The sequence below is a fragment of the Zingiber officinale genome, chromosome 8A, assembly GCF_018446385.1.
Source record: "Zingiber officinale cultivar Zhangliang chromosome 8A, Zo_v1.1, whole genome shotgun sequence".
Lineage (NCBI taxonomy): Eukaryota > Viridiplantae > Streptophyta > Magnoliopsida > Zingiberales > Zingiberaceae > Zingiber > Zingiber officinale.
In genome coordinates this window covers 8,721,837-8,733,289 of record NC_056000.1, presented here as the reverse complement: position 1 = coordinate 8,733,289, position 11,453 = coordinate 8,721,837, and the positions used below count along the sequence as shown (strand labels likewise).

Sequence of the window (11,453 nt, the reverse complement as noted above, 5' to 3'; positions counted from 1 at the left end):
GTGAGCTTAACTTTGATTAGCCTGAGAATCACCTACGTGAAGAGATCAGCAAAAGAGCTAATCTGCCATATGGAAGATACCATCCATGGTTTAGAAGGCACCTTCGATGAACAGTACGAAGACATCTTTCAAGCTATTGAAGGCATCTTCCAAGTGACTATTAGCGAAGATAAAGATCTTTGCACGGCTAAAACTTGTCACGCTAGAGGCGTCTTCCACCCTATTGAAGGCACCTTACAACCTCGGATAAAATTTTCCAGAGGTTATAAAAAAACCTTTGGAGCTAGGAATAATAGAACAACTAAACTACAAGTCTTGTATTCACTTTCTAGTCATTCTGTGAGATGTCAACGCCTATAAGAGGCTACTCCACCTTTAACAAAGAACTTTTTCTAGTGAAACTTTCTTCCACGTCTTAAATTAATAATTACCTAGATTGTAACTAATTAAATAAATTATCCTTTTACTTTTCTTTAATTGTTCATTATTATTATTCTATTTATTATTATTATACTACTAATCAAATTAAAAGACTGAAAAAAAGTTTATTCTTACTATAAGCAATTCATCCTCCTCTTATCAATCCCTATGCACCAATAGTTTTAAGGAAGGTTTAACAAGGGACCAACTTTGCCCAAGTGGATCATTCTATGTGGATCTGTCAGCCATCGTCATCAAGTTTAAAGTAAATGAAACCAGATTAGCATTCCTAAATAGGGACAACTTGTGGCAGTGCTTAGCTCAGATCGTAAAACTTAACTTAAAGTTTTACTTGGCTATTAGGATCTGATTGGTGGAGGAAACCAAGAGATGAGCTACAACAAATGGAGAATAAAACTGTATAAGAAAATTGAACTTCTGTTGTCAGTGTAATGTAGGTGTGAGTCGGTATAGTACTCTATTATTGTGTCATATGTTTGAGTCCCGTGATGAATAGGAAGACATGATCATTCACCCAAGAACATGACAGTTTTACAATGAATAAGCAGAGCACCGGCCAGGATTCATACACTGCAGATTCCGGACGCCCTCCCTTGTGTTGTGTCTATGTAATTAATCAACAACCAAAGAAGGGATAGAAACTTGTGGCACATGAAGAACATTTCTTCATTGTCTACATAATTATATATGGTCCACGATAATAATATCATAAGCATCCAATGATTCAAGATCACTAGTACAATAAGACAATGAACCTTCAATAACAGTTAGGTGGCGCTCGACACATGACATGGAGAAAGGACCACAGGCAAGTCTGTCCAGTGTCTATTCGGATCCAAACTGGCAAATGAGATGCTTTAACCACCGAGATTGCTTGGACTTTGTGGGTTGGATGCAAATTTTATCTGGGTTACAGAATTTGAACAACTTGCAAAGCAAAACCTGTTCAGGTGATCATCACTGCGACCATCGGATGCAGGGATTGCAAATAACGTATCGTTCGACAAAAGTCCTCTTTTCAATAGACTACGGGTATACGGTTTCAAAGCAGAGTTAAGTTAGTGCAAGTCATCGAATAATGGCTTCAAGGACGAACCAAAGAACGTGAAAGCAGAGTTAGGTTGTTTCATAGTGGATTTTGTTTAACTAGTTTTCCTCTCAAACTCCAAATCCGGTTCCATGAAATATTTGTTGGGCCAACATATGCAATGCAAGTGATCAGTTTGTCAGTGTGACAGAGATTCTAGATGCAGAAAGCTTCCACAGGAGCAGGGTTCATATAATGTGGCCTGTCAAAAGACCTCTCTATTCAAGGATTTAGAGTTGGAGTAATCAATTCTAAAACGAATATGTTCTAAGCTCGAAAGGTTCTCATCTGTTTCAGCTGCTACACAAAAATGCCCTGTGTCAAGGCTTTCAGATACAAGGTTCATTTCAGATACTGGGAAAAAACAAAAGACACTTGGTCAAAGGATTTCACTTCACAGTCAAAACTCAAAAAGAAAAAGGAGCCAACAATGTTGATGTTATCAGATTTTTTAAAGCAAAAGGTAAGAGGCTTAAGAAGTTAAAGTGTTAAGAGCTTAAAATGTTTGAAGGTTAAGGGTGCTAATGATTTTATTATTGGTCTTATCTGAAAATTGAAGAGATGATAGATAGGTGGTTGTACTGTTGACTGTGTAAAGAATTTGAATTAGGAAAAAAAAGGAGCTTCTCCTACCTCTCTACACACACTAAAGAGAGCAGACAGAATGTCAATGTCAAAAATCAGAGGAGGAGTCTCTGGCATAGATTCTTCGACACTTAAGTTATTATATTGGCCAGTGGACATAATGATAGCTTAGCGTAATTGAGAAGCGTAATTGAGAGTAAATGTAATTTCACGTACTTCACCAACGCAGAAGACTTCTCCTTTATATACCACCTCTTATAACCTCCACAATTATGAAATGATAGAAAATATCGGATGTCAAAAATTGTCGAATAAAGGAATATGTACAACTTGGAAAACGTATAGTCACCATCCGAGGAATATTATGTTATTTGTGTGCACCTCTTTTATAACTTACAAGGCAGTTGAATTAATATGTTATCATAAACTATCGGCTGATGGAAAGTATAATGCTCATATTACAATAGAGGAATATTCTCTGACAAAATGATTGTATTCTGATATGTTGTTGTGATTCTTTGACCATGTTATTTGCTGAATGTATCTTGACCGAATCTTTAAATCGACCAACTATATAGCCGTCCTTCCCTTAAGCCGCTTGGTGATGCGCTAGGTGATACCAGAGATATGCTCTAGAAGTAATATGAAGTTAAATCCCCTTGGTTTGGTCGATTCTTTAGTGAGTTGATAAGGAGAGTTGTTTTACACTTTTATATTTTGTACATGAAAAATGATATGCTCAAGGATAGACACATAAAATGATGGGGCCCACAAAAAGTGAAATGATGGGCCATGAATTTATATGTCTATCCTTGAGCATTTCATTGAGATGTTTCCTTGAGCATATCATAGCTCTTTGTACATATAGGAGACAACCATGCTGAGTTGTATAAATCTGACCAGCATTATTATCAACTGATTATATGAAGGGCTACCATGTACTCATAAAATTGACTGGTAATAGGGTTGAGCAATTATGCGCTGAAAGATTTATATTGTATGGGAAGCTGAATCCCTTTACTCTGACCAACCGTAAAATCGACCAGCTTTATGGTAGGTCATATATCCTTTAAACTCGATCGACAATCGAATGATCGGATATATAATAGATATTTTAATACAAAAATGGAACCCGAGATCTCCTAGGTTTGATCGAATCATGGATCAGCCATCTTCATACTGAAGACTTTGCTGGGCGAAGAGCAAAGTTTCGTGGAGAATGACACGATGGTTGTCCACCTCTTCTTAACTTCGACTGTTATATCATCTTAATTTTAACTACCATATCATATCCTAATCTGTCCATACCATCCGGTATCAATTGTCATGTCCGGTTATCAGTCTGCAAAGAGTCTAGGCTTCTTGCTCCACATAACCTCGCAACGCCATTAGCAAACACCAAACAACCGCAGTTTCTTTTTCTGAAAGGATCATGCAACATAGTGACATAATTATTACCGCTAATACCAACTTTAAACAAGATTAATTAGAAGCGCTCTCTCTCTCTTGCTCTGTCACTGTGCTCCAACTCAACGCAGGATGTGACGCCACGTCCCATGATTTCCCGTCAAGGGAGAAGGCTGGCCAACGACGGTATGAGAACCAATCACTTGCACTTCTTTTAGAGCTCTGTAATAGGGCAGACTCCAACACATGGCCCTGCCTGCCAACACCACCACCTTATCGATTAAAAGTTTTCGCGCTCCCCAATCCCACCCCACTGCACGAGACGACTAGCCCACCGACGCAAAAAGCAAGAAAAAGTTACAGCTAAGTAAGGTACGGGCACAGCACAGATGAAGCACGGTGCCCCGCTCACCGGAGCCACCGCCGGAGGTCCGTTGTCGACGATGGTGACGCTTCGCCCCCGACGCTGTCATTGCAGGATGGCGACGCGTTGGAACGCTGCTCCCCGGAGAACCAACCCGCAGCGCTCTTGAAGCTCGGGCTACGCAGGCTTTGAGAGCACCCGTATGGATCAGGCGCCGGAAAAGACAGCCGCTTCTTGGCCGAGACGCCGACGCCCCTCTCCGGCGTCCCTGGCCGCTGCCTCGGGGCGCTTAGCGATCGCACTCGCGCCTTGGCGGACTCCGTCGCAGCCATGTAGTTCGGCGCCGCCACTGAAGGGTGCTGCTGCTGCTGCTGTAGTTGCCGGGGGGAATGGGCGGATAAGAAGCTCCGCTCGTCGCGCCCGGCGCGGGGGCTGTCAGAGCGAACCTGTAAAGGGCGCGCCTTGGAGGGAGACGGCGTGGCAAGAGATCGTTGGAGGGGGGAAGATGGGTGCCGGGCGGGGGGCGATTGACGGCGAGGATTGGCGGAGACGGCGTAGGAAAAAGGGCGAGCCGTGTCGACCTCCAATGTCTTGATGGGATCACGGTATTCTGTGGAGACGCGCGACCTGCTACTTACTCTGTTGTCAAAAGAAGACCTTGACGCCATCCAACGGTCCATCCACCGGACCGGCTCAGACTCTCCCGCCGAAACCACCTCGCCGTCGAAATCATCCTCCAGCGACGGCGATAGGTGTCGGTCCGATCTCCGAAGCTTAGGAAGAACACCAAGACACCTCGACGTCAGGTACACGACCATAGAAAACTAAACTGAGGCGGCAAAACAAAGGCGTTGCTTACTTGATGGGAGAAGGCGTATGAGAGCGCCCTTTCTCGCTTGAGAGCCGCATCCCGTTGGAGCCGAAGCATTGATTGGATTTCTTCCATTGTTCTTGGGTGGTCGTTCCAATCTTCAGCAAAGCTACTCCCCTCTCTCGAGTGCTTAATCCACCAAGAAGCTTAACATAATGAGCAAGAAAAGTCTCAGTGAAAAAAAAGAGATCATTAAAGATTCAGTTACCATGGACGTCCTATCTGTGGCGTGCAGATACTGGGTATCACAAAGAGACGTGTCATAGCTGAAGGAGGAGGATGACTCCTGAGCCAACCGCATACGTTGATTACGCACCCTTGCCTGGACTCTCACCAGCGCTTGCATGCACCGAAGTGTAATGTTCGCTTGCTTGCGCACGTTGTGGCCCCTCACTAGCGCTTGAAGCTTCACCAACCCCTTCAACGCCCGCAGCGCCCTCCTCGCCTTCCACCAAAATTCAAGTTTGGGTCATGAAAGCAAAACCGGGGTGACGGAGAGGAAACAGAGGAATGCAAGTACCAAGTATCCACGAAAGGCAGTTTGGATGACGACGGCCGCGTAATGCTCTTTCACGAAGCTAGAGGAAGGTCTGGTGAGCCGCACAACCTCTGCTGCTGCCTTCGCCGTCGCCACCGCCGCCTCCGCCGTCGCCGCGGAGGCGACTGCCAGCGCAATGGCGTGCCTCTGCTCTGCCGTGACCGCCGGCACGGCGACAGTGGTCCTGAGTTGCTGCTGGTCTTGCGGAGAGTACAGCTTGCGAAAGATCCATCTCCGCTTCTCCCGTTTTTGCTGCAGGATACAAAATGATGACCCCTCTGCGAGAGTGGGAGGTAGAGAACCAACAAGACAAAATCTAACCTTGTCTTCCTGTTCTTCTTGGTCGGGCGATTCGCGTTGCCTGGAGGTTTTCCCGTCGGGATCCTTGGTTGGAGATCGGAATGCGCGTTTGACGGCCGTGAGCCAAGAGCTGCCGCCGCCACCGCTGTTCTTCTTGCCCATGAAGAGGATGAGCTCCGCCACCTGCAGCTCTACCCGTTGATACGAACCGTTAGCCAACGATTCCCAAGAGGAAAAGAGAAAGCATCAACAGTGCCGACGAGGGAGAAATCACCAGCCAGTTTCACGCGAGCATACTTTTGCAGGAATCTTTATCGACGGAGGAAGGGAAGAGCGAGTGAAAGTCCTTTTTGGCAATGGAGACAGCGACATAAGACTCGGTTCACGAAGTGAGTCAGAGTGAGGGTGCAGTGTCTCGATTGGACCCACGATTTGAAAGCTAGTGAGCTATCCGAATCTGCCCTTATGATGGGTGTACCTGGAGGTCCGACAGAACCGGACCGGCCCGGCCCGGCCCGGCTCCCGCCGTTGTGTATACCTTAAGATTGGTTCGGCAGTCGGTTCAACAGTGAACCAGAGTCACGACTGACCAGAAAGATCCCATGAACCAGTTGGAAATTTAAGCTGACATCATCTTAGGCTTAGTTGATGAAGAACCAGAGACTCAACAACAAGTTGGCCAGCCAGATATATAAAGTGCGATAGCATCGCTATTGTCTCTTACCATTATCTCATTGCATCTGATCGATTCTGTCTGTCTCACATACAACACGGAATAAAGTCTACACGGGGAGTTAGAACTTTTGGAATTATACTGCTTGCAATAATAAGCAGCATTAGCGTATGCCGTGTACGCACGGACTTTTCGTGTCATCGGATCTACCATAAATGCTCTAGGATCTTTGTTAGAAACGTAGGATAATCGTCATAGGAATAATTGATGGATACGTTATAACTTTTTTTATTTTTTATTTTTAAAAGATATATATCACCTGCAGCATTGGATGGCTACATCTCCCATTCCATGGTTACCGTGGGCCCCATGAAAAGCCTCTCTCTCCCACCTATCCTCCACGGAAAATATATATATTTATTTAAAAAAATCACTGAAACATTTATCAATCACGATATATAGATACACAGCAATCTACGTGGCAGGGGCGGATCTAATGGGGGCATCGGCGGTCGTTTCCTTTGGCAGCGTTATTATAAGATTCTATCGAGATAAAAATATCGTCCCTTATTTCATATAAATGAGGGGAGGCAGCAAACAAGTTATTCAGCAGATTTTATTATTTTTAATATGTTTTTCTGAAACCAATCCGAGACGTTCTCGATTCCTTTTGGATTCCATTTTTTTTATTTCCAAAACTAATATAAAAACACTTGTTTGCTTTCGATTTTTTTACTACGAAACTAAAGTTGTGCCCAGCACAGCCGTGGCTAGCTGCAGGGCCGATCTTTACAGCGATTGATCGGTGGCAGTTGGCTGACTGCAGCCTGTTGCCCCCTCCAATCCATCGATACGATCCCTTTTGTAAAGTTAATTTACAAGGTCAGGTGTTATGTTGCTCTTTCTGAAATTACACTGTTCCTCATTAGCCACTCTCGCTTTAGGGACCATATCGTTATCAACAACAACAGCAACAAAAACAAATCGTTGGATGATGACGCGTCTATATCTTAATTTGTTGATTAATTTGGTGCATCGTTAATTAATTTCAGCGCTACATAAATAAGCTTGATGATCGGCCACTGTCTTCCCCCCATCGCTCCCTCGCCCTGCCCCTTTAGCTTCCTCCTAATTTCTCCTGTTCTTGCCTCCTTTAATCAGTTAATTAGTCCTAATTAATATATAATTGGAGATCATGAGCACGATCCAGGTGAACGGGCAGTCTGTCGTTCCACCGGGCTTCCGTTTCCACCCCACAGAGGAGGAGCTCCTCTCCTACTACCTCCGCAAGAAGGTCTCCTCCCAGAAGATCGACCTCGACGTCATCCGCGACGTCGATCTCAACAAGCTCGAGCCATGGGACATCCAAGGTTCGCAATTTTCTTAATGATCGATACATGGATGTGTTAAGCATCGATCAGATCGATCGAGCAGCTTGCTGCTGCAGCCAATTTCGATCGTTTAATTTGATGATATGCGTGTACACGTTTGCAGAGAAGTGTAGGATCGGGTCGTCGACGCCGCAGAGCGACTGGTACTTCTTCAGCCACAAGGACAAGAAGTATCCTACCGGCACCCGCACGAACCGCGCCACCGCCGCCGGCTTCTGGAAGGCCACCGGCCGCGACAAGCTCATCTACTCCGCCGCCCACCGGATCGGAATGAGAAAGACGCTAGTGTTTTACAAAGGCCGCGCCCCCCATGGCCAGAAGTCCGACTGGATCATGCACGAGTACAGGCTCGATGAACACCCCCAAGATCTCGTCCACGTAATGATTCTTATCTAGCTAGCTAGTAGCTACTCAATTTGTTTGTTCAATTCATTTCATATATAATTTATGTAATCAATCAACAATTCAGATCGGTGGCGCAATGGGAGAATCGACGACGAATCACCCAATCAGTGATCATAACCAAGATGAAGGTTGGGTAGTGTGCCGGGTGTTCAAGAAGAAGAACATGCACCACCACCACCACAAGCCCAGCATCGACGCCGGCGCCAACAACTCTTCCTCGGCTACTAGTCGCTGCGATGACGGCGGCGGCGCATTGGATCAGATTCTCCAATTCATGGGTACTAGACCGTGCAAGTGGGAACGCGGTACGATCAGCTGCAGTCGTAACGGCGGCGTTGGCGATCGCCGCCCCAGGGACACCGCCGGCGGCGGGCTGCTGGAGATGTTCATGAAGCTACCGGCTCTCGAGAGCCCCAACATCAATAATAACCCCTACTGCAGCTTTGTTCCTGTAGATGGATCATGTAGCACGAAGGCCGTGGAGGAGGAGCCGATCAGCGGAGACTGGGCTGCGTTCGACCGGCTGCTTGCCTCGCAACTCGACGGCAGCACAAATGGCGCCGGGGAGGCAGGCTGCTTCGGGTTCGAGATCGACTCATCTTCCGGCTGCGGAACACTTGTGGAGGAGAATGAGGAGGATGTGTACCGTCCACGAGGGGATGGCGATCTGTGGAGCTTGACCAGGACAACGTCGGCGATGTCAGACAACATGAGCGGTGCCTCCCGGTAGAAAGAACGGCCGGCCGGCCGGCCTGCTCACAAATCAGAGGAAGTGGAACGGAAATTTAACACAAAATTAGAGCGAGCGATTGGGAAATTTTATTCTAGCAGAACCAACATTCCATCAAAAATTAATTAAATAATAATTGCATGTCGATCGATCACGATATGGAGTGTGCACTCAGCAGAGTATTGTGTGAATATATGGAATGGTACTGATGATGTATATATACGCACGTGCATGTTAATTATATGATGAATGAATGACGACACTAACACACAGTTTGGTTGTGTTAGTTCATGGTGTAAATATTGCCACTCTTTCAGGAGAAGGTAGACGATATAAATGGGGTTAATTCGATCCTACTTTTAAGGGCACTGCCCTCACCTCTCACAAAAGAGGTGGACCCCACAGACATGCAGGTGGGTCCCACCCACTTGCATGTGAGAGATGAGGGCAGTGCCGGTACAGGTAGAATCGAATTTACCATATAAATGGATTGCTATAAAACTGCATGCATGCGATACGTATTTTAGTTGAGTATTTAATTAACATGGAAACCAGATTTTATATTCAAATATTTTCGCAATACATACTTAATAATACGATGTTAGAAAATGGGAATATTGTACTAAATTTTAAACAAGTCCATCTGTAAAGTTATTAATCATCATTTTGGGCAACTTAGATGAATTAATTAACTTACACACGTATGAGCACTTGAGGAATTTTAGGATTATTTAGTTTATGACCTAAAGGCAATCATTATCAATATTCGGTCAAAACAAATCATTAATTAATTTGGCCTAAAAGAATACTCGTTGATTCTGTTTGAAAATTATGAAGAAAGTTGGTTAGGAATGTGATTTTTGGGTTGATTGTTTGTAGATCTTGCTCTATTTGTCAATATAAAAAATGTCAGTATCGAGTCAGTGAAGGAGTTTTTAGCGTTGGTCCTCCGACACTTAAGTTAGTCATCGAACAAATGGAAGGAAGCGAAGTAACAGTAAGCACAAGCATGGATAGTGAATAACGCGTACCTCCGCGCGGTGCATGGACCCCTCTTTATATAGCACCCCAGTGGGCGTCGTGCACGTGCCTCAAGGCGTGGACACACTTCCCTAACCGTCCTATATGAAATGATCTGTCAGGAAAGTGTCTCTGACACCATACCTCAACAAGACATGCAAATTCCTGATGCGGCAATAGAAGTTTCTGTCGTACGATCCGCCTGTTGATCATTCCTCGTTGTCAATGATATTATCTCCCAAAGAGATATAAAAAGGATTTCACTGTTTGCCCGAGCGGGGGAGCTACTCGTCCGGAGATCCTCACCCCATCAACATCAACCGATCTTCTCCATAATCCCTTGGCTCGGTTGATTGTTTCGGCCCGATCGGACCAGCACTATGGTCGCCTTAGCATTCCTCCACTTCGTGATGCGCATCTGATGTTCTGGTTGTAATGCTCTTGGCTGTCCGGGAGTTCCACTCGAACAAGACACTTGCCGATCGGACACTTCGTGTCCGATCGACAACTGCAATAGACCTCCGCTCGACCACCTTTGGTGAGTCCGTTAGTTGCGTTGACCGTCTTGACTTTGACCTCCACATTGACTATTATCTCCACACTTGACCCGCACTTGATGGACCTCCTTTATCACCGTATCATCTGTGAATATTTATCATACCAAATCCAACTTAAATTTAGCATCTATAATTTCAAAATTTAAAAAGAGTTTCAATAATTTACTGGATTTCTATTTTAAAAATTAAAATAACAAGAACGTTTTGCAACAATTACAAAGCCTTATTCTTCTCTAAATGTATCGGCTTGACAAAATATATGAAAATTAAACTCATACAAGCGATCTTCGTCCTTTCAAAATTATGAAAATCAAATTAGAAAACAGACCGCAATAATTCTTATTTTCCACAACAATTTTAATAATCCTCAAATATGCATTAGCAGTTAGCACACTTTCCTGATCTTCCACACATTTTGAAAGAAAAAGCAAAAGCGAAAGAGAGATCATTATTTTTTAATGCGTGCATCTTGCAAGTCTTTTTCCAGACAAATCTCCATGTTCCAGAATGAGAAAAGTTTGCCGTGTTTTGTCGTGATTAAAGTGAGTAGGCCACACATGTCTTAAAAAGTTGGTTTGTATTTTTTTGGTTTTTAGAACATTTAGTTTAATTTTCATTCACCAACTTCTTAAAAAAATGCTGTTTTTATTATTAAGAAAGAATTCCCTTCCTCCAACTAATTACTTAATTGAATCTAATCGGATAAATTAAGAGAAAAGATCAATACACCATGAAAAGTTTTGATTAAAATTAATAATCAGCCTAAGTTGCATGAGTTCTACCAAATTGACCATCACAATGATAATAAAATATATCGTCGGCACAGAGATTCCACGGTCTACTCGTGCCATTTCTTTTTGACTATTTGGCGATGGAATCGGATCTCCATAGATCTCTCTTTCCTCCAATAATTTCGCTTTCCATCGATCATTCATCTTAACTTGACCCTGTCCTTTTTCAGTATCACGTAGGTAGTTAAATTTGGCCTTTTCCATACATACAAAATATATATTTCAGTGCAATTAATATAATGAGGCAATACATACACACTTGAATCAGTTCCTCTCCTGCTGAAACTGTCTTA

General features: G+C 44.1%; 2 protein-coding genes across 3 annotated transcripts; one reads left to right on the top strand and one right to left on the bottom strand.

Moving 5' to 3' along the window:
• Window positions 1–3,506: 3,506 nt before the first annotated feature.
• LOC122012273 (protein IQ-DOMAIN 17-like) lies at window positions 3,507–6,009 on the bottom strand. Of its 2 annotated transcripts, none has more exons than XM_042568751.1 (6): window positions 5,868–6,009; window positions 5,615–5,784; window positions 5,276–5,545; window positions 4,964–5,200; window positions 4,744–4,884; window positions 3,507–4,657 (listed from the first exon to the last, which is right to left on the bottom strand). In XM_042568751.1, the coding sequence occupies exons 2-6, from the start codon at window positions 5,753–5,755 to the stop codon at window positions 3,929–3,931; spliced, it is 1,518 nt and encodes a 505-aa protein (XP_042424685.1). In that variant the 5' UTR covers window positions 5,756–5,784; window positions 5,868–6,009; the 3' UTR covers window positions 3,507–3,928. The 2 variants fall into 2 exon arrangements, with proteins under 2 accessions (XP_042424685.1, XP_042424686.1); XM_042568752.1 differs by having other exon boundaries at window positions 5,615–5,776; window positions 5,868–5,966.
• A 1,308-nt stretch (window positions 6,010–7,317) lies between these two features.
• Window positions 7,318–9,055, top strand: LOC122012274 (NAC domain-containing protein 43-like). Its single transcript, XM_042568753.1, has 3 exons — window positions 7,318–7,636; window positions 7,761–8,035; window positions 8,127–9,055. Exons 1-3 carry the CDS (start codon window positions 7,462–7,464, stop codon window positions 8,790–8,792), a joined length of 1,116 nt encoding a protein of 371 aa, XP_042424687.1. The 5' UTR covers window positions 7,318–7,461; the 3' UTR covers window positions 8,793–9,055.
• Window positions 9,056–11,453: the final 2,398 nt, after the last annotated feature.

Coding starts and splice junctions, on each gene's coding strand:
- LOC122012274 (XM_042568753.1), top strand. CDS start 7,462: ATGAGCACGATCCAGGTGAACGGGCAGTCTGTCGTTCCACCGGGCTTC. Junction 7,637..7,760: donor CGAGCCATGGGACATCCAAG/GTTCGCAATTTT, acceptor ACACGTTTGCAG/AGAAGTGTAGGATCGGGTCG. Junction 8,036..8,126: donor ACCCCCAAGATCTCGTCCAC/GTAATGATTCTT, acceptor TCAACAATTCAG/ATCGGTGGCGCAATGGGAGA.
- LOC122012273 (XM_042568751.1), bottom strand. CDS start 5,755: ATGGGCAAGAAGAACAGCGGTGGCGGCGGCAGCTCTTGGCTCACGGCC. Junction 4,885..4,963: donor CCACAGATAGGACGTCCATG/GTAACTGAATCT, acceptor TGGTGGATTAAG/CACTCGAGAGAGGGGAGTAG. Junction 4,658..4,743: donor CATACGCCTTCTCCCATCAA/GTAAGCAACGCC, acceptor GTTCTTCCTAAG/CTTCGGAGATCGGACCGACA.